Raw genomic sequence first — 25,503 nt, 5'->3', positions numbered from 1 at the left:
ATGGGCATTTCATCAGCTGCCATGATTTTGCCAAGTGACTATTTGGAAATAATGACATCTATATTAGTCTGTTTTCACACTGCCATAAAGAACTACCACTACCAGAGACTAGGTAATTTATAAAGAGGTTTAACTGACCCAAAGTTACACATGGCTGGGGAGATCTCAGAAAACACAATCATGGCAAAAAGTGAAGGGAAGCAAGGCATGTCTTACATGATGGCAGGAGTGGCAGGGGAAGTGCCACACTCTTAAACCATTGGATCTCGTGAGAATTCTCTCACTATTATGAGAACAGCATGGGGGAAATCCACCCCCATGATCCAATTACTTCCCACCAGGTCCATCTCCTGACACATGAAGATTACAATTCGACATGAAATTTGGGTGGGGACACAGAGCCAAACTATATCATTCCAACCCTGCACCCTCCCAAATCGCATGTCCTTCTCACATTGCAAAATCAACCATGCCTTCCCAACAGTCCCCCAAAGTCTTAACTAATTCCAGCATGAACTCAAAATTCCAAGTCCAAAGTCTCATCTGAGACCAGGCAATTCCCTTCTGACTATGAACCTATAAAATCAAAAACAAGTTAGTTACTTTCAAGATACAATGGGGGTACACGCATTGAGTAAATGCTTCCATTCCAAATGGGATAAATTGGCCAGAATGAAGGGGCTACAGGCCCCCATGCAAGTCCGTAATCCAGCAGGGCAGTCATTAAATCTTAAAGCTCCAAAATAGTCTCCTTTGATTCCATGTCTCACATTGAGGGCATGCTGATGCAAGAGGTTGGCTTCCAAGGCCTTGAGTAGCTCCACCTCATGGCTTTGCAGGGTTCAGCCCCCACAGCTTCTCTCATGGGCTGGTATTGAGTGCCTCCAGTGTTTACAGGTACACAGTGCAAGCTGTCAGTGGATCTACCATTCTGGGGTCTGGAGGATGGTGGCCCTCTTTTCACAGCTCCACTAGGCAGGGACTCTTTGTGGGGGCTCCAAACCCACATTTCCCTTCTGCACTGACCTAGCAGAGCTTCTCCATGAGGGCCCCACCCCTGCAGAAAACCTTCTGCCTGGACATCCAGGTGTTTCCATTCATCCTCTCAAATCTAGGAGTAGGTTCCTAAACCTCAATTTTTGCTTTCTGCAAACCAGCAGGTCCTACACCATGTGGAAGATGCCAAGGCTTGGGCTTGCACCCTCTGAAGCCATGTCGCAAGTTGTACCTTGGCTCCTTTTAGTCATGGCTACAGCTGGAGTGGCTGGGATGCAGGGCACCCTGTCCTGAGGCTGCAGAGAACATCTGTGCCCTGGGCTGCGCCCACAAAAACACTTTTTCCTGCCAGGTCTCTGGGCTTGTGATGGGAGGGACCGCTGTAAAGGTCTCCAACAGGTCCTGGAGACATTTTCCCCAATGTTTTGACCGTTAACTTTTGGTTTCTCATTACATATGCAAATTTCTGAACATGGCAGCTTGAAATTCACCCCAGAAAATGGGTTTTTCTTTTCCTGCCACATAGTGTCAGGCTGCAAATTTTTCAAATGCTCTGCTTCCCTTTTAAACATAAGCTCCAATTTTAGATGATCTCTTTGTGATGCATATGACTATATGCATTAGAAACATCCAAGTCACATGTTGAACACTTTGCTCCTTAGAAATCTCTTCTGCCAGATACCCTAAATCATCTCCCTCAAATTCAAAGTTCCACAAATCTCTAGGGCAGAGGCAAAATGTCACCAGTCTCTTTGCTAAAGCATAGCAAGAGTGACCTTTATTCCAGTTCTGTGTAAGTTCCTCATCTCCATCTGAGATCACCTCAGCCTGGACTTCATTGTCCATATCACTATGAGCATTTTGGTCAAAACCATTCAACAAGTCTCTAGGAAGTTCCAAACTTTCCCACATCTACCTGCCTTTTCCTGAGCCCTCCAAACTGTTGCAACCTCTCCCTGTAACCCAGTTCCAAAGCTGCTTCAACATTTTCGGGTATCTGTATAACAGTACCCCACTTCTGGTACCAATTTTCTGTATTAGTTTGTTTTCACCCTTTTATATAAAAAAACTACCTGAGACTGGGTAATTTATAAAGAAAATAGGTTTAATTGATTCATCGTTCTCCATGGCTAGGGAGACCTCAGGAAACTTACAATCATGGTGGAAGGTGAAGGGGAAGCATGGTATGTCTTACTTACATGGCAGTAAGAGAGAGAGAGAGTAAGGTGGGAAGTGTCACACTTTTAAACCATCAGAACTCATGAGAGCTCACGAGACCAGCATGGAGGAAATCCTCCCCCATGATCCCATCACCTCCTACCAGGTTTCTTCCCTGACATGTGGGGATTACAATTTGACATGAGATTTGGGTGAGAACACACAAAGTCAAACCATATCACCACCCAAAAAATAAAGGAAGCAATACTGTGTTTTCCATCATCATTATATCAACATGTGCAGAAAATATTTGTAAATAAACAGTGTTGGTCTCATGCACTAAAAAGAAGAGATAAAAAGAGGACCCCCTGAGAACAGCAGGATAAACACCTTTATCCTTAGAGGAGGCAACATTCCAGTCCTAATGGTTGGTCCTTATTAAGCATGTGCCATGTGTCTGGCACAGAGCTGGGCATTTAAGGCATTTCATCCCAAATCCTTAAAACCACCCATTAGAAAAGTATTATTGTCCTCATTCTCACACAGGCAAGCTGAGGCTTTGATAATCAAAACTAGTATTCTAAGGTCATTCCAAGTGAGAGAACTCATATTCACATAAAATCTTCCCTGATCTAAGGTCCATTTTCTTCTTGATATTCCACACGCTTATAAAATTTGAGAGAAGAAAATGGAAAGAGAACCAAGTTCTGTCTGTGCTCAGTGGTACCCTTGGTGGTGTTGTGGGCCAACTTGTGTCCCCAAATTTATATGTCAGGGTCCAAACCCTGCATCTCAGAAGGCTACAGTGATTGGAGATGAGGCCTTTATAAGGAACGTGAGTTAAATGAGTATATAAAGGTTGGCCTTGATCCTACGTGACTGGTGTCCTTACAAGATCAGAACACAGACACACACAGGGGGCTGACCCTGTGAGGACATGGGGAGGAGACATGTCTGCAAGCCGAGGAGAAAGGCCTCTGAAAGAACCAACCTGTCAATGTCTTAATATTAGACTGCTGGCCTCCAGAACTGTAAAGAAGTCAGTTTCTGCTGTTTAAGCTGCCCAGGCTGTAGTGTCTCATGATAGTGGCCCAGGAAGTCACACAGTAGTGTAGAATGTCAGTCGGAGAACCACAGCAATTCCTACGGAAGGACCACTTCACATGAAGATTAGCATAAACTTCCCTGAATTCCAACATCATTACAAGACACATCAGCCTAAACTCATCAACATATGTCAAGATGTGAATTTGAACCGAAGAGAAATGTACACTGGGCAGGTTAAATCCTGCCAGCTTCATTCTCTGTGTGTGTGCAAATTTCTGAACACTAATTTTTATGTCAGAGAAACTGCCCTAACAATCAATGAACTCCAAAGGCCGATCTGCATATTAAAGGCTCAGGAATAATCCCCTGCTGATTTTGGCTTCTCATCTCAAACAGGCATTTCATACTTGTACCATCCATCCTGGGGACTTGTGTCTCTCTGTGATGCCAAGAGAACAGCAGGTACCCCTAAGTGAACACAGGGTAAACCACAGCCAGCAGGGTAGCCTGGGCCTATTAATTCAGTCAGAATGAGCTATAATTGCTTTAAGTGGAACTGGAAATGTCACTGCCATTTAACTACTGCATTTAAAATTATGCTTGAGTGAGCTATAGTGCATTACAAACAAGTAGGATGGTAAACCCCAGTAATCATTGCCCAGAGCCTGGGACACCCACAAGTCTTCCCTACCTGCCCTGAATTGTCAGAGAAAATAAAAGTGGCTGCCTTGAAGGTAGCCAGAGGCCTCAAGGTCATAGGAGAGCAGAGATGTGCCCCTGCTGGCTCTCTGAGAGGGCTGCCATAGAAACAGGAGGAAAGATGAGTCCAGCCTGTATAGGCTGGGCACAGCCAGACGGCCAGGCATAGAACAGACACGGGCAGGAAGTTGCAAACCTTGCCATTTTCAGGGATCAGAAAAGTTGCTTTGGAGTCCTTGATGTTTCTAACCCATTGTATTAGTCCATTCTCATGCTGCTATAAAGAACTGCTCAAGACGTGGTTATTTATAAAGAAAAGAGCTTTAATTGACTCACAGTTCCTCAGGAACGGGGAGGCCACAGGAAACTTACAATCATGGCAGAAGGGGAAGCAAACACGTCCTTCTTTACATGGCAGCAGCAAGGAGAAGTGCCCAGCAAAAGTGGGAAAAGCCCCTTATAAAACCATCAGATCTCATGAGAACTCACTATCAGGAGAACAGCATGAGGGTAACTGGCCCCTTGATTAAATTACCACCTATGGGGTCCCTCCCATGACACATGGGGATTATGGGAGCTACAATTCGAGATTTGGGTAGGGACACAGACAAACCGTTTCACTGATTAAGGAGGGTTAGAATAAAAATGCTATGAACAAACATCCTGGAATTTCTGGAGGCATTAATTCAGAGGTTGAAAGGCCATATTTGGGCAAAACCCTCAGATATTGCCTCCTCAGTGTGTTACTTTTGGAGAGAAATGATTATTTCCTAATAATTTCCTAATATACAAAAGAATTTTCTAAGAGGAAAAGGGAGGGATAGCTTTTTTTTGGGTAGGGAGGGTCACTTCAGGGAAGAATGCATCTGAGTGCTGGTGAAAATCATACCAGCTTTGGAATTGGCCAAGTCAGACACCAAACCACGCTTCCAGCGCTCATGAGCTATTAGTCCTTTCAGGCAAAGGATGCTACTTCTGAGCCTCAGTTTCCTCATGTGAGTAGAATAACCTCTCCCACAGGGCAGCATAGAAGCATTTAGGGAATGTGTCCATCTCTGGGTATCTGTTTCCCATGGTGGTCAAGTCAGCCCGTCTAATGTCACTCTCCTGCAAGGGAAATCTATAGACAAAGAACAAATATAAAATTAACTCCCTAAAGGCAGTGAATGGGGATGAAAAGCATGGATTATGGAAGGGGAGTGTGATGTGTGGAAGAAACAAAGGGAAAGAGGGTTTTTATGGTTTTTAGCTTAGGGGTGAGTCTGACGCCATGCAATGCAGAGTTGCCAAAACACTAACAGAAAACCCTTGGTCTTTCCCTCGTGAAGAAACTGGGAACATGCCTGCTAAAACTTGAGAAGGAAGGGGAGAATCAGAGACAGAGAACCCCAAATTCTGTGTATAACTTCTGCCCAGAACTCAGTTGACATCTGAACCTTGAATGTGTGACGCAAACTCCACGAAACACAAGGATAAAAGAACCAAACTGAGAATTCAGCTGCGGTTCAACAGGCATAGTTTGCAGTTCGTCAAACCAACTTAATGGCCCCATCACACACACACACACACACACACACACACACACACACACAAATGGAAAAAATAACAGAGCCTAGACTCTCCACGACATGACATTTGCAATGCCCAACAAGTCATGCTAAATGATCCACAATTGCAGAACCAGGGAAGTGCGGCCCACTCTAGCGAACAGACACACTCAGAATCAGAACAATTCCCTTACTGTAATCAGAGGTAGAGCTTCCTGCCTTATCCCTGCTCAGTGACGGGAATTAGGGCCTGCACCCACTGCCGGGATGAATCCAGCCTTGCCGCGATTTTACAGCTGCAGCGAAGGTCAGTTCTGCAATCGTGGGAAGTCTAATGTTCAGTCTTCATCTAATAAAGGAAAAAAAAGAATGAGAGAAAAAAAATGAAGAAATCATGCTAAAATTTAACAATATAAATTCACACAATCAAGAAATTTATCCAACACAAGCAACATGAATACAAAGAAAACTAATTCTAGGCACATCGTAGTAAAACTGCTGAAACCAAGATAAAGACAATATTCTGAAAACAGAAAAATGACACAATATCCGTGGGAAAATGAGGATTAGAAACATCACTGCTTTTCTACAACAAACTATGGCAGACAGAAGGCTGTGGAATATCTCTCACGTGCTGAAAGAAAAGAAAGAAAAACAGTATTCAACGACAATTCACAGCACAACTATCTTTTTAAATGAAGACAAAACAAGACCATTTTTCATATGAAGCCGATTCATCCCCCACAGAACTGAACTGCATGGGATGCTAACTTTAGTCTGAGAGGAAATGATACCACCTGAGAATGTTCAGAAAGGAATAAGAGCTTTGGAAATGATAAATTAAGCATTACTGTCAAATGCTTTATTGTAAACCGCATTGTATAAACTGACAGAGCAACCAGATTACACGTTAAGGTCAAACTGGTGCAGCCCAGAGGCACAGAGGGAGGAACCAGGAACCCCCACAGAAGCCGCCGGGGGTCCTGGACCCAGAGGCACAAAGGGAGGAACCAGGAACCAGGAACCCGCATAGAAGCCCCCTGGGGTCCTGGACCCAACCCGTGAGGTCAGTGTCCTGCAGGCTGTTGCTGAGCTTGGCAAGTTCAATGGGGATAAATGGAGAACACAGTGGTGGAGATCAGGGCACTTCTATGGCCTGATTCGCCCAGAGTCCGGCTCTCAGGGATCTCAGGGATCTATGTTATTGACCATGATGTCTTCAGGAATGAACCCTCTGGGCTCACATAATTATTTGGGTGTGCTACAGTGTTTAAACCTTTCCTGAGATGCACCCTGCCGTCCCCCAGGGTCCAACCCTCCTGGGCTTCCTGGCACTGTCTGAGCTGTCACCAGCCCAGGGGTCTGCACCTGGCACCCCACTGGCATGGGGTTATGGAGGCCAGGTCCAGGGGATCCTGCCCATGTCGGCCTGGCTGTGGCTCCTCCCAATACCAGAGCAGACATTCCCGGTCACTTGCAGTGTCCCCTGGTCCTGGACCACTAATCCCCAAGCACTTGCTATTGCAGTAGAAGGACCAAATTAGTGACCCTGGAGCTAGGACCCCGACTACCATCACCAAAACACAGACCATGCAACACTTGACTTCCACAACGTGGAAAACACAAGCCATGGTGAACTCGTGGCGGTGCCCACCTGGCCCCGATTCCAGGGGGACATCTGCACAGATACAGGTCCTCATGGCCCTGGGCACCTGGGACGGGGGCCCTGATTCCACAGCCTCACTGTGGAGGACAATGGCGGCCCTGGCCTGCAGGGTCTCTGCATGGTGTTGTGTGCAGTCCCAGGTAGAGCCGGCGAAGCCTCCGGTGCTCCGGGCTCCTCTTCCTGGGGAAGCAGGTCCTGACTCACTCTGGGTAGTGACTGAGGGCTCAAGGGCCCAGGTGATGGCCTGGACACTTCCTGACCGACTATCAACGCTAGGGACGGGGCCTGTGTTGTGTGCCCACCTGGGCGCTGGCCTTCCTCCCAACTGCACCAGTGGACGCATGCAGGTCACGCAGCTGGTTCGCAGGACAGGTGCAGGTGCCACACCTGGTGTGCAGATGGGTAGAGGCCACACAGACCCTGGGCAGCTGACGGCGCATGTCAGCTTGACCCTGAAGGTCGCGGAATGAGCATCACAATGTGAAGCAGAACGTCGAGGGCACCACCTGCTTCTGCACTGAATGCAGGAAGGGTCCCCAGGCAGAGATCCTGTGACCCTGACCCTGAAGGGCTGCTCAGGAGCCGGCATGAAGATGGAAGAGTTGCTGACGGGAGGTGGTGGAGATACAGACACTGGGGTCTCGAGGGAGCTGCTCTGAGGGTGCCTGTGGGATATCTGTGCCCCTCAGAGTTCCCTGAGGAGGGGGCTCTTCCTAGACAGACACCCCTCCCAAGGCTGCCTCTGGGTCACAGGACACAGACCTGGTCTTGGTGCCTCTCCTTTCCTCCACAACTCCTCATTGCCCCCACAGCAATGGGCAGCTCTCCCCTGTGGTCTCTCCATCTAAACAATCGGCTGCCTGCTGGGACCTGAGCAACACAGAGAGCAAGAGAGCTATCAAGTACTGGCTTTAATTTGTAGAATACATTACAGCTCACAAATGTATTTTACCCATTAATAAAGCTCTTGAAAATCAATTGTATGTGGATTAAATATAAGTGAATCAACTTGTGAAGCTATTTTAGAAATAAACAAAATTGGGCCAGGCGTGGTGGCTCACACCTGTAATCCCAGCACTTTGGGAGGCTAAGACAGGCAGATCACCTGAGGTCAGGAGTTCGAGACCAGCCTGGCCAACATGGTGAAACCCCGTGTCGACTAAAAATACAAAATTAGCCCGGTGTGGTGGCACATGCCTGTGATCCCAGCTACTTGAGAGGCTGAGGCAGGGAGAATCGCTTGAATCCGGGAGGCAGAGGTTGCAGTGAGCCGAGACCCTGCTATTGCACTCCAGCCTAGGCAACAAGAGCAAAACGCAAAAAAAAGAAAAAAGAAAAAAAAAAAGGAAAGGAAAGGGAAAGGAAAGCGAAGGAAGGGGAAGGGAAAAGGCAAGGCAAGGCAACGAAATAAATAAAACTGAGTCTTCTTTATTCTGGTCACGGATTTATTCAGTCCTTTCTGAAAGCATAAAATTCCAGGTAAATGGAATAGAGTCCAGGTCAGCATTCACATACCAACACAGAGAGTAGGCCATGTTCTAGTGGCCACATTAAAATAGTAAAGAGAAAAAGATTAATTTTATTGATATATTTTATTTGGTCCAGTATGTCCAAAATATTAATTTCAACATGTAAGCAAAATAATACAATTGTTGATAATATATTTTACATTTTGGTACAAAGTCTTTGAAAGATGGTGTATGTTTGAAATTAAAGCACATCTCAGATTGGCGACATTTCACGAGCTTCACGTCTAAATGTCCGGCAGCCTACCGTTGTTCAGAACAGCGGGGCAGGAGAAATGTGGAAGATGAATGTCCTAGGACAGAGTGAAGCTGCTGAGGGGCAGAGTTTTAACAATTTTGGAAGCGTGGGTGCCAGGGCGCACATGTGAAAGATCTGGGAGGGGAGGCTGAGGGGAAGATGAGGAGAAAAAATCCCAGTGACCATAGATAGGCTGTGGTTAATATTAACAGCTAGAAGAGTCTGACCCGAAATTACAAGAAAACAGACCCCACAAAAGAAAGGCAGGCACCAGACAGGACTGACGATGAAACTAACCCATGGAAATTAATAGAGTGATGCTTCACATAGTAACGAAATATCATCAGGGAGATACACAGTAACAGGCTGAACTGAAGAGGACAGATCTACTCCCTGTAACTGAAAGGTCCTGTTGAAAATAGCTGAACAAGCACAGGGGAGTGAAAATGGACACAGGTGAAAACTATCACACCGGCTGGGCGCCGTGGCTCATGCCTGTAATCCCAGCACTTTGGGTGGCTGAGGCGGGTGAATTACTTGAGGTCAGGAGTTCAAAACTAGCCTGGCCAACATGGTGAAACCCCGTCTCTACTAAAAGTACAAAAAAAAAAAAAACAAAATTAGCCAGGCGAGGTGGCGAACGCCTGTAATCCCAGCTACTCGGGAGGCTGAGGCAGGAGAATCGCTTGAACCCGGGAGGCGGAGGTTGCAGTGAGCCCAGATCGCACCATTGCACTCCAGCCTGGGCAACAGAGCGAGACACCAAAAAAAAAAAAAAAAAAAAAGGAAGGCCAAGGCCGAGATTTCCGAAACTCAGCAACAACAGACGTGATGTTTTGAGAGGAAGGTTGAGAAACACAAAAGAGAGGAAGATGCACTATCCACCTAACGGATGTTCCTGGAGTTGAATATAGGAAGAATGCCGAAAAATATCAATGAAAGAAATGTTTTCCCATAAGAAACCATGACCTTCTTCTACGCTGAAATGAGAGAATGCATGTTAAGTAGCATGAGCAGAAATGACTACACTGTGGAAAGATTTTAAGAAAGATCTGGGAGGGGTTAAAGCTATTAAAAAAAAAAGTTCACCACTAGAACTATTTTTACAAACATTAAACTAGTTCAAGAGCTAACATATGCAATGAAAGCATATACACTTAATAATTCATGATGTTAAAATAATAAAATGTTTAATTTGAAAATCTCAAAGTTGGGTTATAAATGTTAAAATAAAGGGAAAAAAGAAATTCGCTGTAAGAAACTTAACTTTATATTTTTATATCTGTCGTTAAACAAGGAAATGGAGCTAAAAACACCTGGTAAATCTCCAAAGCGAAGAGAGATAACCCTAAGCTGATCCAGACCAAGAGTGCACTGCCCTGAGCATCCCAAGAGCAGACACCTTCCCAGGTCCTGCAGGGTCCAAGGAGTGGGCAATGTCCCCAGCTCCTGCGGGGTCTTGGGGCGGACACCGTCCTCACTGACCCTTCTAGGGAGTCCCAGGTGGGACAGAGGCTGGCGTGACGGCACAGCGCCCCGATCCTTTGAAACAAGCCTTCCAAGCCCCACCCGCCTCCGCCTGCTCCTCTGTTAAAGCACTAAAGACGCCCTGGGCCTCCCGGCGGAGCGAGCACAACTGCCACCGCACGACAGTAATTTGTCCATACTACAACGAACACCTGGAACTATCGCGATATCTGGAGCTAGCAAACGCCACGAAATTACCGCGAGAAGGAAGCGCAGGTTTCGTGAGAAGCGCAGATCTCACGAGAGAAGATTTGGCGCCCTCCTCCGTGGATTGCGGCCAGGCCGGGTTCGGCGGTTGCTGTGAGGGCGGCCTTCTCGGCACCATGCCGTCCCCGTTCTCCGTCACCTCTTTCCCCGTCAGCATCCCAGCCGTGCTCATGGTAACTCGCGGCCTGCGTAACCACCAGTTCGGGGGAGGACGGCGGAGAGGCGTTGGGTCTGCCCCACGGAGAACCTAGCCTGTGGCCAAGAAGGCGCCGACCGTGGGCGGGGCCTGGCGGCGGAGCGCGCGCGCTGGGCGGGGTCCTGGGACCTGTGGGAGTGGCTCGGGGCGGGGCGGTGTAGCGCGCCCTGGGCGGGGTCCTGGGACCTGTGGGAAGGGGCCGGGGCCGGGCGTTGGGGCGCGAGTGCTAGGCGGGGTCCTGGGCCGCTGGGCGGGGCGGGGCGGGGCGGGGCCTTGGGGCGGAGCGTGCGCAGTGAGCGGGGTCCTGGGCCGTGCGGGCGGGGCTTGGGCTGGGCGCGCGTCCCGCACCGTGAGGGCGTGGCTGAGTTTTGTGGGCGGGTCGCGAGGGGCAGGGCTTTGTTCGTGTGGGAGGTGCATGCCCGTGAGTCAGCGTCTTGCGGGCGGGGCTTGGGCCATGTGGGCGGATCCTGGCAATGTGACTGGGCGTGCGTGGTGGAGCCTGAGCGTGTGGGCGTGGCACGGAGGAACCCTGCCCCTGTGTGGGCGGGGCCTGCGCTTTGCCCGGTTGGTCTGGCAGGTCCCAGGGGAGCCCGCGCCCCGAGTGGCCGCCCAGGGGTGGCATGGGCACTCGATGGGGTCTGGGCAGAAAGCCGTGCTCCCCTCACCTCCCTGCCTCTGGTCGTCTGGTTGGTGAATTGATGCGAGCAGATGCACTTGTGTCCTTATCTCATGGCGCGGCTCTGGAGAGGCTGCTGCGGCCCCCAGCAGAGAGCAGTGACACTTACAGGAGTCCTGGAGGGCTGTGCGGGGCTGCAGCTTGGAGGGCAGGGCTTGTCTCATGCAGGAAGGTGCTCAAGGAGGGGATGGCAAGGGTTGAGGACTGCTGGGATTGGCGTCTGAGCATCAGTTGGGGACTGGGCAGCAGTGGATCTGAGCTTGGCTACTTCAGGTCCCTGAGCCAGACACTGTCCCCAGGTACGGCAGGGTCCCGGGGAGTCCAGGAGGCGGCGGAGTGCAGTACTGTCTGGAGGGTTCAGTGTATTGCAGAGAGTTTGGAGAAAATCAAGTTGTGCCCGTGGCGATGACTCAGATTCCCGGAGGCCTTCAGTGCTGACTAAGGAGCCTGAAATGATGATTCGTGTTTTACCTTTGGGGTTGAGCCAAGTTCATCTCTTTGAGCAATCCACTTAATGTCCTTGTCGTCACCAATTATTATCACCAAGTATTGTTATAAAGGATGGTAGTTCCTTTAATTATACCCAGCTTAAAAACATGATTCTGTTCCACCAACAAAAGGGGCACGTCAGAGATGCCTTCAGTTCTGTGTGCTTGAACTTTGAATTCCATGAATTATAGTTGCACTGAGGGGAGAATCCTGTTTGCATCCTCCTGGTTCCTTCTCCCTTTCCTGTCCCCATGTTTCTCTGAGGCCTGGCAGTGCTCTCCGGATACCTTGCTGAGTAGCCCCAGGAAGACTCAGGAGTGAGAGGCCCCTGCCCCCTGCCCTGGGAGAAGGCTGTGGGTGGGCTGTGAGCCCGGCCCTGTGGGGCAGGTCAGTGAGTGTCTGCTGGTGTGTTCCTACAGCAGACGGACTGGACTGAGCCCTGGCTCATGGGGCTGGCTGCCTTCCATGCGCTCTGCCTGCTCCTCACCTGCTTGTCCTCCCGGAGCTACAGACTACAGATTGGGCACTTTCTGTGTCTAGGTGAGTAAAACAACACAAACTCCACAACTCAGATCACTGTGTGAAATGAAACTGTGTATGGTCTGTGTCTTCAAAATATGTACATATTTTTATAAGACCTCCCAACCCTCTGTCAGGCGCCTGCTCCTAGGGCACTCCCATTTTTCTCTTGGAAGCTATGAAGGAAAGTACTTTTTGGATGTTAGAGTTGAAAGGAATCTGTTGAGTTCCTGTTACCTACCAGGGAAGTGCTGAGCACCAGCTGCACACAGGAGAGCTGGGTTTCCGGAAGTGCTGTTGTTTACACAAGATGTGTCCTTGGTGGCAGCTCTGCTTATGCACTGCTTTGAATGGGAGGAAGATTGCAAACCAGGAAAGAGAAGTTCTGTGCATAAAATAAGGCATTGCTCAACTTGGTTTCAAGGATAAGGGCTACAGAACTTAGAGAAGTTAGGGAGTTGCACAGGATGACTGAGAAAGATTATTCAGAAAAGCTGAAATCATGGCACGGGGTGTGAAGAGTGAGTAAAATGTTAATAAGAAAAGAGAGGGAGCAGGTGACGGCCTGGGAGGGCAGCAGCCTGACGTGCAGATACTGAGATGGATGGAAGGTGTGGGTCAGAGGCAGAGAAACTGCCAGCTCTGCGGAACCTAAGCACTTCTGGTGCTGAGCATTACAAACACTTGTGGGTAGAAGAGGGGAGGAGGGCCTGGAGGTCTGGCTCAGGCTCCTCTTGACTCTGGACATTGGGGAGACACGGAAGATGTTCTTGGTAGCTAAAAATAACTAATTTTAGATAACTTTAGTTAGCTGGCTGTGTGCAAACAGGAAATCCGAAGAAGAGATGATCTTAGAAAGACTGGAGAAGTGATGAGTATTTGCATCGCAGCGGGGGCCTGTACAAGTGAGGTGCTCAGAGCAAGCTCTGTATCGAGGGTGCCCTGAGGAGTGCTGGAGTGGACCAGGCGGACAGGGCTCCTTTGCCTCCCACAGATTCCTGGGGGACACCAGCACCAGTGCTTCATCACAGACCTGTGTTGTTATCAACAGTGACAAGTGTTGTAATGGAAAAGCCAAAAACACGGTGAAACAGGAGGAGCTGCCTGATTTAAATCACACAGTCCCCTGCGAACCCAGGGGCAAAAGGTGCATAGGCAGAAGCCAGGCACTGAGATGCTGGCAGAGGGCGGGAGCGAATGCCCCACGCAGAGGCCCTGAGGCAGGCACCTCAAAGAAAGGTGACAGCTTCTCCAGCTGAGCTCCTGGATCTGAACAGCTTTGTCAGCTAGAGAACTGCACAAGGGTGTGATATTTTCTAGGATAAGGGGAAGGATGACTGCTTTCACACCGGGGTAATACTAGACACTGTGCTGCCTGCCGTTACATTTCCTGTGATTCATTTCTCAAACCAACCTAAGAGTTGGATTTTATTTGCCCATTTTTATAAATGAAGCACACAGAGGTTCTGACTCCCTCAGCTACACAGCTTATAACTAGCACCATCAAGATTCAAGATTCAGACTCTGCTCCAGGGTGCATTTCAGGAAAAGCTGGAGAGGAGCACCTGGCGGCACCCTCTCTGCCCGCCCTCCTCCTGTGCCTACCGCCCTCCCCACCCTCCCCCTGTAACCTCAGCCCTCCACACCCTCCTCCCCACACCCGTGCCCGCCACCTCCTGTGTTAGCCTACCCGTCTGTCTGGCTGTCCTGCTCCTCCTGCCCCTCTCTGACCTTCCTCCTCCTCCTCCCCCACCCCTTCCCTTCCTCCCCCCACTCCCCTCTGGTTCTTTCCCTGTGCCTCCTTTTCCTCTGCTTTATTGAGTCCATTCCTGAAGGGAGGACGTGGAGGGACTGCTCACCCTAACCCCTAGTTTAATCTGCTTTCTGATGTGAATCAAGAAGAATGAAAGGATTTTTACATTTTGATTTACCTTAGAAGTTAAAGCATCACATTTTTCTTAATCTGCTGAATTATATTTTATTTAATTTTATGGTAGCATGGGTCACTCTCTCATGGGTTTGAGTCCCGGCATTACCCATGAGTTAGCTGGAGACCCAGGGCCAGTCCCTAAAGTCTGTGCTCCTGGGAGCACAGAGGCCTCGCCTCGCCTCGCCCCCGCCGGCCCCTGCCCTCCCTCCTGTGCCTTTGCCTCCACCACCCCAAAGCTGTTTGCTCCCCTCCTGTGGTCATCTCAGTCGCAGTGTCCCGAGGGCAGTCCGGGAGGTGTGAGCATGAAAAGCCCTTGGTTGTCAGCTCTGGGTCTCATGGCTGTCAGCTCCTGCTGCTGTGTGCTGTGAGGCTGATCTGTGGCTGCTGTCCCTGGGGAAATGTGTGAGGCCCAGCCATGCCTGGGTGAAGCCTGGGGCCTCGGGCAGCTCCTGCAGTGGCTCTGCAGGTACTGACCTGAGCTCGGGCTCTGACTGAGACCATAGAGCACTGGAGAACTGGAGCACTGTTGGCCTTGGTTTTCTTTATGCTAAATGGGTGAGTCCCACAAGTTGACAGTGTTAGGATGTTTACGTGACCTTATGTTTAAAATTAAAGTGACATTTCTATTCAGTGTTCTCCTGTAAATAATGTATAACTTTATAACGAGTAACAACGGGTCATCCAAATTCTAACATGACTTGCACCTTTTTTCAGTAATCTTAGTCTACTGTGCTGAATACATCAATGAGGCGGCTGCAATGAACTGGAGGTGAGCCCATCCCTGGGCCTGTGACCCGGTCCATGCAGGGGTGTCCCTGGGAACGCCCCCACAGCCGGTGGGTCTCTCGGAGGAGACAGTGAATCCTAACACGGCAGCCGCGCACACCCGTGCCCATGCGTCCAGAGTTGTGGGCTCCAGGGCGACTCTGTAAATGCTTTCCCAGCGCCAGAGCGGCCCTCTCTGAGTACGGCACTGTTGGACAGTGCTGGCTGAGGCCGCTGATGGCAGAGCCAGAGAAATGACTGTGGGAATTTGAGCTGCAGAATAGAAACTGCAGCGTTTTAGAGAACGTGGTCCGTGCTGGCCTCAGCCGTGCCCTCCCCCTTGGACTGCAGGGTGGCTGCTCCATGGCGAGTCTGGACCTGAGTAGGGGGCTTCTGGGTGGTCTGAGGCACCTGCCTGCCTCACCCCCAGCCCCGCGTCCTGATGTCGGGGGCACCGCTGGCATCCTCTGCCTCCTCCTCTACCCCTGGTTTCCTCCCAGGGGGACTCAGAACCCAGCACCTGCCCAGGGTGAACCACACAGCCTCTGTCAGATGAGACCCACCTGGCCTCACTGACTGTTTTTGAGTGACCTGTGAGCTAAAAATGGTTTTTACATTTTAAAATATAAAACAGAAAAAAAGTAAAACGGCCAGACTCTGAGCAGGAAGTAGCTGAGACTGTGGCCTCGTGGCCCATAAGCCCTGAACGCTGATCCTGGGCCCTCACCGAAGGGTTGCTGAGCACTCCCTGCAATCCTTTGCTTAGACCCTGCCCGGGTTTCCGAACCCTCCCCTGACTGGGCCTCCTCCTGCCCTGCTCCTGCCTGCCCAGCCTTTCCCTCCAGGACCGTATTCCTGCAGCCACACGCGCTGTCTCTCTCCTCCCTCCCCCCTGCCCCTCCTTAGCCATAAGCGGCTCCCTGGGGACCCCGCCTCTCCTCCTGGACGCAGAGCCTCCACGTGGTTCAGTCCCAGGAGTGGTGCTCAGTCCCTGGTTACCCTGACCTTGTCCAGAGGCCAGCACAGTGTCCTCGTCCTCTCTGAAGCCCTCCCACACCCAGCTGCAGCCTGCAGCACCTTCCTGGCCCCTCCCTTCCCTCTGGCTGCAGCCTCCTGTCTTAGTGCTTCTCTGCGATCTCCTGGTTTCAAAAGTGCTGGGTTTCCTGCCTGTCCCACCTGTTGGACTGGGCACCAGGACGTCTAACAAACATCTCAAAATTCACACTTCAGGACAACTGCTGTGCTCCCCTCTGTTTACAGGGGCGGCTTCTCCCTCCAGCTTCTTAGACCAGAGACGTAATAGGGCATTTTTCAGGAAGCTCCATCCCTCCACCTTTAAGGTCACCACGAGCCCAGTGTGGCCCATGCCCTTCACCCCACCCTCGCTGACCTGCTGCTGACATGCAGCAGTCCCTACGCCATCCCCCTACTGCCCAGCCTCTTGGGTGTCTTGGGGAAGTGTGGGCCTCAGAGCCAAGCACTGCCCCTCAGAACATTCCAGAGTGTCCTCAGGTCACCTAGAGTAAACACAGAGTCCTGCAGTGATGCCCTGCGGCCTCCTGCCAGCTCTGTCCCAGCCGCTCATGGCTGTGCCTATGAGTCCATGAGGCCCCCTCACCCCCGACAGGCTTCACGTTTCTCTAGAGCAGCACTCGCCACATGCTCAGACTGGCTGCCTCTTACTTTGGGGCCTCCCATGGGCTAGAGCATAAGCACCAGCAAGGCGGGAACCCTGTGGTCACGAGGCGCTGACCCACTGCCCACCATTACTAGCTTTGTTCACGGCATTTCCGTGCTGGCTGCTGCGAGAATCATCAACACCCATGTGCAGATCCTCTGCCCTCCCTGGCGCTGTGCCTTGTGCAGGTGGAGATCTTCCACCTTCCTCAGTCTCTTCTGCTAAAGAGGCACTGGCACTGACAGAAGAGGACTGCTGTGAGAACCAAAGGGATGGAAGGGTCCGGCACCACTCCTTCCCAGTGCAGCAGTGGAGCAGATGCAGCTGCTGTCTCTTTCTCATTACGGGGATTGTCGACGTTTACTCTGTAGGTTTTAAGGATTTCAAGTCATCAGTGTCTTCCAGCTGAGGTCAGATGTGCCGCTGACCCAGAGGGGCTACGGGGTGGTGTCTCCCTGCTGTGGGAGGCCTCGGGGTCTTCCCCGTGCTGCTGGGTGGTGTCTCCCTGTCCTGTGACCCAGTGTGTTTTCTTCATAATGAGCATTGGGGACAGTGCAGTGGAGATGACGGCTGCTCCCAAGGGTGGGTCCAGTGAGGGGGTTGCCCCCATCTCAGTCCACATCAGCTCTCTCCAGAGTCTTAGTTAAATAAACAGTGTCACTAGAACTTTTTGGCTGTATTGCCTAGTAATTTTTTGTTTTTGTTTTTTAAACAGATTATTTTCAAAATACCAGTATTTCGACTCCAGGGGGATGTTCATTTCTATAGTGTTTTCAGCCCCGCTGCTGGTGAATGCCATGATCATTGTGGTATGTAGATGACACATGCAGTTGTCGTTCTTCCTGTGTCTGTTTTTCAAATGTAAACTGTTTCAAACACTTGTGTTTAGATTATGTGGGTATGGAAGACTCTGAATGTGATGACTGACCTGAAGAATGTACAAGAGAGAAGAAAGGAGAAGAAAAGGAGAAGGAAAGAAGACTGAGGGGCAGCAGCTGCTTGGAGTTTGCGTCCTTCCCATCCACCCTGGCTGCTCCCAGTGCTACAGTGCACATGGGTGGGCATCCTTCCAGCTGACTCCGTGGTTTGAAAAACTGTTGTTTTATTTAAATATCCACAGTGGTAGGCACACACTGAAGTCGGCTTTTCAGCCAGCACTGAATGTATCCATCAGGACATGCGTCTTCAGGCGCCTGATCTTTGTAGTCAGGCTGTGGGAATGGTCTGCAGAGCTTCATAACTGGGAGTTTGATTTGAAGAAGTCCATGTCATATGTGTAACTAGTACTAATTATAAATATAAAATACGAAATTCAAAAATAAACAGTGCTACCCTGTGCATGGGCGCCGTGCCCGCCTCCTCGTGCTGTGTTTTCTAGTGTGTGCCGCGGCTCGCAGTCCTGTGCATGGGCGCCGTGCCCGCCTTCTCGTGCTGTGTTTTCTAGCGTGTACCGCGGCTTGCAGTCCTGTGCATGGGCGCCGTGCCCACCTCCTCGTGCTGTGTTTTCTAGCACATGCCATGGTTCGCAGTGAGGGTGTTTTCACCTTCCAGGAAATGGGGCAAAATTTGGAGACAGTTGGTTGTCATTGGAGGGGGTGGTGGTGCTGGCTTCTCCTGTGGATCCCAGGGGTGATGCAGAAAATCCTGTGTGCCTGGGTCAGCTGCACCACAGACAATGACTTGACATGAAATGTCAGCAGCGGTGGGGCGGAGAGACCTTGGAAGGAAGCCCTTGGAAAATACGTTGTATCTCAGTTTGATGAACCAATTCTCAAGAGGGCTAGGCCCTCTCTAACAAAGTTATGGGCTGCTTTACTGAAGACAGAAGGGAAGCCCTGAAGTCAGCACTCCATGGAGAAGCGTGTCTTCTGTAATGTCCTGATGTTCTGTTGATTTAGGTGCTTGAGAACACAATGCTCCCAGTTCTGTTAGGACAGGCATACTGTCACTCTGCAATATGCACTTTGTGAAATAGCTCCTGCCCAGTGGTTCTTGGTTCCTAACAAATCTGGACCTGTGGTTTAAGAATGAAAGGTGGTTGGAGACCTAGATATTTAAAAATAGGTGTTCAATAAGGGAATACTCACTGTGCATTGTATCTGATAGCATACCTAATTGTGCATTTCTGAAAGTTACTGATTCAAAATGTAATTGGCACAGTTATCTTTGAGTAGACAAGCCTGGGAAGAGAATGTTGAGGTGTGGAGGTGACCAGCCAAGTTCGTGCCCCTCTCAGGCCTTTGTGGCTGAGAGGTGGGACAGAAAGATGATTAAGGTGATGTGTCCTCCCCGCCGGCATTGTCCAGGGCCACTGTGTAGATATTTGACTTTGCTGACAGAAAAGAAACCAGGGAGTTTCTAGAGACTATGCATTTTTAGTATAACATTTTCACCCTCTGTTTGGCTCTTGTGTGCCCATCCAAATCTCATCTCAAATTGTAATCCCCATGTGTCAAGGGAGGGACCTGATGGGAGGTGATTGGATCATGGGAGTGGTTTCCCCCATGCTGTTCTCATGATAGAGAGGGAGTTCTCACAAGATCTGATGGTTTTAAACATGGCAGGTTCCCCTGCTGTCACTGTCTCTCCTGCCGCCTTGTGAAGAAGGTGCTTGCTTCTCCCTCTGCCATGACTGTAAGTTTCCTGAGGCCTCCCCAGCCATGTGGAACTGAGTCAGTTAAACCTCTTCTTTATAAATTACCAGGTCTCAGGTAGTATCTTTATAGCAGTGTGAAAACAGACTAATACACCATCTGTATGTTATTTGGACTTCATACGGGGCCATGTGATTGGATCTCAGTTTGCCTGCAATAAAGTAGTATAACAATATTGCTCGCTTTGCATGAATTTGACGCTGATGACATGTCAGTGTGAAACCATGACCTGTGTTCTTTGGTTTTCACTCAGTATGTGTGTGTGTGTGTGTCTGTGTTTTGGAACAGTTATATTTTGTTTTTATAAAAACAACCTTCATTTTATTTTTAACTGTGTAGTAAGTTTCTATTCAGTGCCTTAAAGTGCATTGTTAACAATTGTCTTGATATGTTGTCCTCATGTTAGGGAAAGTCGTAGAAGCCAAAATGATCAGCAGTTGAGTAATTTATGAAAGCACAGGTGTAATCCCACTTGAAAGCCCTGGGGGTTGCACAGAGCACACTGAGTTCAGGCTCCATAAACGTGGCTGACTCACTGGAGGGCTTCATCTGTTTAAGTAGAACAAATGTTTTTACTGATAAAGTACAGGAAAGGAGGTTTGTGATAAAAATATATTTTTCACATTCCAAACCTGTGACACCTTACGTTTATCGATAGCTATGCAATAAAATATATCTTTAATAATATGTAGTATGCTTTCTTCCCCCCCCCAAAAAAAATGGTATTTATTTTGCTTCTTACTGTAACTGGAAACAGGAGCACCTGGAACTTAGCTCCACCTTTGTCTGGCAGGTCCCTTTGCTGCAGCATCTGGTGCTGAGTTTCAACAAACATGCAATTGTGTCATTGTCAGTAGAAGAAAGTCCCCTTGCACAGATACTGCATATCAAATCAGAAAGCAATATGCAGCCTGAATGGCTAGCTTCTGTGAGAAATAAAGTACAAGGAAATGTTAACATGTTCTCTCCCTTTACAAAATAATAAATGTTAAAAGGGGGGGTGGGGGCCGGGGGTGGAATGCAGGGTAAGGAGCTACAGTGGTGCTGAGTGGGATGCTTAAAGACAGACGAGAATTGCCATCAGAGATGGACCGGTCAGGTCCAAGCATCTTTTCTCTGGAAAAGAACTTCAGGCTTCCTTGTCTGGACTTCGGTGGAGCACCCTTCTTCTTTGACCACGTTAACCAGAACACGTTTTCAGTGCAGCCTTCCCCTCTGCTGAAGCCATGAGAACCAGTGACTAGCCATGCTAATAGACATTCTCATCTAAAGAGTAAAGAAGTTATCTGCATCATAGGTTTTATCTACACGCTCTCATACTGAAAGAATGGTTATTATAAAATGCATTCTGATTTCAAGAATGTGAAGAAAGTCAGGGGTCCCCAGGACCACCCTGTGTCCTGGAGGGACTCCCAGACTCAGCAGCTCTCACAGTCAGGGCTATGGTTACCCCTGTGAAAAGCTACAGATTAAGATCGGCACAGGGAATGGAGCCCAGGAGAGACCAGGCACAGGTTGCCTGGCATCCTCTCCAGTGGCCCCCACGGCTGCACACAATCCTCCCAGCAGCCGTGGGACCACACGCAGGACCTGGGTCCAAGGGGGAAGCCTCCTGGACCTGTGTGCCGCATTTGTGGGTGTGTAGGCGTGGAGCCCTGGGTTCTCGTCCCAACAAGGAGCCACATAGGGACAGGAAGTTACTGAGCATCTAAGTTATCTGAGTGGTGCCAGGGCAGTGCTTGCTGGAAGATCATGGCACAGCAGCGGGGACCCTTTCACAGCTGACGGGCACTTGCATTTGAGGCAAATGAGAGGAAGAGGGAACCCTGCAGGGATCGGGGTCTGCCAGGCAGGGAAACAGCCACTGGACAGGCCCTCAGCTGGGACCCTGTGGCCTGTTCAGGACAGAAGGACACCCGGCAAGCCCAGCAGGACATGAGTGCAGAGAGATGGTGGCAGGGTACCGCACAGGCCCCAGCCCTGCAGAGGCTCCAGCTCCTGAGCAGCATGGGCATCGTCCAGGGTCCGCCCAGGAGACAGGCCAGGAACGCGTGTGCTTTCAGCTCGTGGCTCCGGCTGCCATGTGGAGAATGGACACGGAAGGTAGGAGGGACCAACAGGCTGGGCCAGAGGGAGGTGGAGGGGGTGGTCAGGGCTCTGTGTCCACGATCTCGCCCTTGGTGAGGAGACAAGGCATGGAGCTTCCCTGAGCCCTCGTCTGCGGAGGGAAGAAGATTGCTGTTTGTTTCCCTTTGAGGGATCAGGGAAGGGAGGGCTCGCAGGGAGGGGATCGTGTGCTTGGTAGGAGGCAGGTGAGCCTGAGAGGTCGTCCACACCAGCAAGTCGTGACCTGGGGAGGACGGGGCTGGACTCCACATGCAGGGTTCTCGGAGGCAGGAAGGGAGCGAGCCAGGGCAGAGAAGAGGACCCAGGGGGTGGCGCTGCCCAGTCCCGGGACGGTGCAAAGATGTCTCCAAGCCCTGGTCACTGTATGGGGACAGCAGGATGGGGCGGCAAGACCCAGGCAGGCTGTGGGTGCCACACCTTGGTGGCAGCTTGTTTCGAGTGGGGCTGGAACAATTGATAGCAAGCATCCTCATCGGCCCGGTCAGCTTTCTAGCTCCTCTTCCTCTGATGTTCCAGTTTCACAGCAGCCTGTACAGTTAGATTTTTCCTCACTTTGGGGGAAGCTGCAGCTCTTATAGTCTCCGAATCATGTTGTCATTAGAAATTGCACAACACCTATGCCAGGGTGGGCACTGACTGGCACAGACCCTGGCACAGGCCCTGAAAGGAACTCGATGACAGAGAAGGACCTCCCTGCAGCCTTCAGGCAGCCAAGCTGAGGCCTAAGGCCAAGCATGTGGCCATAGGGTCTGCTCTGTAAGCCTCAGGGCCACCGCCTTTTGTTCCAGTCCTGGGCCAAAACAGCCTTCAACAGCTCCTGCTCCATCTGAGTGAGCTGGATGTCAGCCTCCGTGGGTCCTGTTGTGTGTAGGGTTGATGCTCCGTCTGAGTGAGCTGAGCTTCTGCATCTCTGGGTTCTGTTGTACGTGGGGTTAATGCTTCATCTGACTGAGCTGGGCATCTGCATATCTGGGTTTTGTTGTGGGTGGGGTTAATAATCCATCTGAGCGAGTGGGGCATCTGCCTCCATGAGTTCTGTTGTATGTGGGGGTGATGCTCCATCTGACTGAGATGGGCGTCTGCATCTCTGGGTTTATGGATCCCTAAGCCCGGCTCACTCACAGCCCGGCCCTCCATGTGCTGCTCATTCCTCTGCCTCACCCATGTTTGGTTATATCTTATATAACATATATAACATTGGATGTCTTTGTAACAGGAGAAAATTGTTAAATGTCAATTCATTGCCCCTTTTTTTCTGTAAATCTATCTTCTATAAAGTAATGTAGTCCCTTTTATCATGACGCTATTTCACTATATAACATTATTTTCAGTGCCTGCATAGTAAACAAATTGTAGGGGTATAGGCTAAATTTACTTAACCAGTTACTGATACTAGAGATGCAGCATTTTTCTGATTGTTTTCCTGACGTCAGCAACACAGAAATCTCCAGCCTCACATGCCCACATTTCCACTATTGACTTGGAATAAATTCTTACAAGTGAAGTCTAATCAACATCTATGACTTTTATGTGACAGTTGGTAAATGTTGCTAAATCAAGTTTCAGAAAGCATATGCCAATACTGGTTGTATATATTTCCTGAAATCCTTGTCTGCACTAAGTAACAACATAAAAAAGAAACTTTTCTGAGTAATAGGTGAAAGTTTTATCTGTTTTAACTTGCACTTCTGTGGTTACCTGTGAGGTTTAACACTTTTCAAATGATTTTTTAGTAAATAATCTGTTCATATACTTCTTTTTTTTTTTTTTTTTTTTTTGCTAGTCTGTAGTTTGGCTTTAGCTTGTGTTGAAAAGGTTTTAGAAAGTCGAAAAGTTTTTTGCTTTATGTATCATCAGGAACTATGAAGAGCTGAGGTTCTACCTCTTCCCAAGCTGACAAGTGACTTTCAGAGAAGAACCATGAAGACCCCGCAACAGTGAAGTCAGTTTAAACGAGTTACAACGACAAACACGCTGCACTATCCTTATGATTTTACCTGTTACTTAGCTCACACTGATGAGTGGCTGGTGTTTAAATGCTTTCCAAGTTCATTTCATTTATTACACAAATGCCTGTGAAATACCCAGACAGCATCACTGCCTCTTCTCTAGCCTCCAAACTGAATATCCTTTTGCTGAAGCATCCAGGTAAAAAAAGGGGGACCTTAGAAACTGTGAATTTGAAGCCAGAAGCCATGGTTTTCCTAGGAATGGATTTACTTGCTAAGAAATGTGACACCTTTATAAATAAAGTTACTCGTGTTGGCTTTTTTGCTCTTTAAATTCTTCTCTGTAAGTTACTGATGTGACAAATCAAATAATAAATTTCAGACAGCTTATGTATTGACAACACAAGAAAGTCCATCCAAGAATGTCTCAAAGCATACCTGGCACATATTAGAAGCATGTAAGTCCTGAAAAGTACTGAGTGGACATTTGTGGGGCCTTGTCTCCCCTGCCACTGTCCTTTGTAACTGATGACCTCGGGTTGGGCTGGGATGGGTTTGCATCTGCCACCAACCCTAGGCCGCACACGGGGCTCGTGGGTGAGTCAGAGGCTTCGCCCTGGAATCACGGTCCTGAGCAGAACCAGAGACCGCAAGCAGCGCGGAGCCTAGGAGTGCCGGCGCGGCCGGAAGCAGTGGAGACTAGGAGTGCCGGCGCGGCCGGAAGCAGTGGAGACTAGGAGAGCAGGCGCGGCCGGAAGCAGTGAAGACTAGGAGTGCCGGCGCGGCCGGAAGCAGTGGAGACTGGGAGTGCCGGCGCGGCCGGAAGCAGTGGAGAGTAGGAGCGCAGGCGCGGCCTGAAGCAGCGCGGAGCCTAGGAGTGCAGGTGCGGCCTAGGTGGATGCGGGTTTCCTGGCTGCTTCAAAGGCACCCAGCACTTTCTCATGTATTTCCCTCCCGAGTCTTCACCATCGTCCTGCAGGTTTACAACCCCCCTCCTACAGGGCTTCACCTTTATGTCGACAGAACATTGAAATATGTGTGCAATTAGTGGGTCTTCCAGGGTAAGAGCTGCAAGCTGGTGTGGAATTCTGCACATTAATACATGGTCATTGTAAAAAATTTGTTCACGAGAACTCTTGAGAGGCACTGACGTGTCTGACGATAGATTCTGCGTGAAGACACTTCTTGTGATGACCACGGAACATGATCGATTTTTTAAGAGCTTCGGTTCTAACTGGACGTGGTGATGATGGCCTTGAATTTCAGTTTCCCTTCAGGAAAGGTATATAGGCATACTCGACATTGTTATTTATAAGATCACTGTAAGGAACAAAAGATATGCGTTAGATTCCCTAAACTGCACGTCTGTTAACAGCTTTGGTGGGGCTGGCGACGCGGTGCTGCTGACCTGATCCCCAGAATGGCGTGGAGCATACAGAATGCGTCCTTGCTGCTCACTCCGGGACCGGAAAGGAGAAAAGGAAATGTGACACGTAGCTGCCGCGTGAAAGAGAAGCCCGGCCCGACGTGGGGCCAGAGTCGTGGATCCTGCGCAGGTCGGTTTCCTGAGCTATGACAGGGGAACATCAGGGTCTGGGGCAGCTCAACTCCTTTGGCTCCAGTTCATTCCGCGTTGTCTGAGGAAGGCGTCTTTCCCCACTAACCCTCCAGAGGGCACCACAGCACCGTGCCAGAGGCCCCTGTTTGGCTGCTCGGGGAAAATTTCTGTCACTTATTCAGAAAGAGAAGTCTAATATTTTTGATTGAGGAATGTCGCCCGGAGCTAAAGGGAATGAGCCGGGAAGCACAGTGCTTCGGTTTCCTGTGTTCATTTCAACGAGGTTAACCACATCCCAACCAGTTGTAAAGTCAGTTTTTACTGTCCAGAAACAAACCTAGACACATACAC

At 49.7% G+C, this 25,503-nt stretch overlaps 2 protein-coding genes across 11 annotated transcripts in view; one reads left to right on the top strand and one right to left on the bottom strand.

The window, feature by feature from the left end:
• Positions 1 to 10,717, bottom strand: part of LOC103876662 — a 34,121-nt gene extending 23,404 nt beyond the window's left edge. For 5 of the 8 annotated variants that reach the window (XR_004178145.1, XR_004178144.1, XR_004178143.1 and 2 more), the window contains exons 1-2: positions 10,603 to 10,717; positions 5,642 to 5,796 (exon numbers count right to left, since the gene is read on the bottom strand). Coding sequence is in view for 1 of the 8 variants with exons in the window: in XM_031654896.1 (XP_031510756.1) it covers positions 6,794 to 7,702 (909 nt within the window). In the remaining 7 variants the exon portion in view is untranslated. The other 3 variants (XR_004178146.1, XR_001893803.3, XM_031654896.1) reach the window with 3 other exon arrangements.
• On the top strand, positions 10,615 to 23,928 carry TMEM18 (transmembrane protein 18). Of its 3 annotated transcripts, none has more exons than XR_004178149.1 (6): positions 11,258 to 11,493; positions 12,392 to 12,512; positions 15,136 to 15,190; positions 17,580 to 17,673; positions 17,754 to 21,621; positions 23,503 to 23,928. XR_004178149.1 is itself a non-coding variant. In XM_031654897.1 (5 exons), the coding sequence occupies exons 1-5, from the start codon at positions 10,728 to 10,730 to the stop codon at positions 17,847 to 17,849; spliced, it is 423 nt and encodes a 140-aa protein (XP_031510757.1). In that variant the 5' UTR covers positions 10,615 to 10,727; the 3' UTR covers positions 17,850 to 20,475. The 3 variants fall into 3 exon arrangements, 1 of the variants encoding a protein (XP_031510757.1); XR_004178148.1 differs by lacking the exon at positions 11,258 to 11,493 and adding an exon at positions 11,500 to 11,655; XM_031654897.1 differs by lacking the exons at positions 11,258 to 11,493; positions 23,503 to 23,928 and adding an exon at positions 10,615 to 10,784 and having other exon boundaries at positions 17,754 to 20,475.
• Positions 23,929 to 25,503: the final 1,575 nt, after the last annotated feature.

Source organism: Papio anubis, chromosome 14 (genome assembly GCF_008728515.1).
Source record: "Papio anubis isolate 15944 chromosome 14, Panubis1.0, whole genome shotgun sequence".
NCBI lineage: Eukaryota > Metazoa > Chordata > Mammalia > Primates > Cercopithecidae > Papio > Papio anubis.
Note: the sequence above shows the minus strand (reverse complement) of the source record. Positions and strands in the feature narration are given on the sequence as shown.

Coding starts and splice junctions, on each gene's coding strand:
- TMEM18 (XM_031654897.1), top strand. CDS start 10,728: ATGCCGTCCCCGTTCTCCGTCACCTCTTTCCCCGTCAGCATCCCAGCC. Junction 10,785..12,391: donor GCATCCCAGCCGTGCTCATG/GTAACTCGCGGC, acceptor GTGTTCCTACAG/CAGACGGACTGGACTGAGCC. Junction 15,191..17,579: donor GCGGCTGCAATGAACTGGAG/GTGAGCCCATCC, acceptor TTTTTTAAACAG/ATTATTTTCAAAATACCAGT.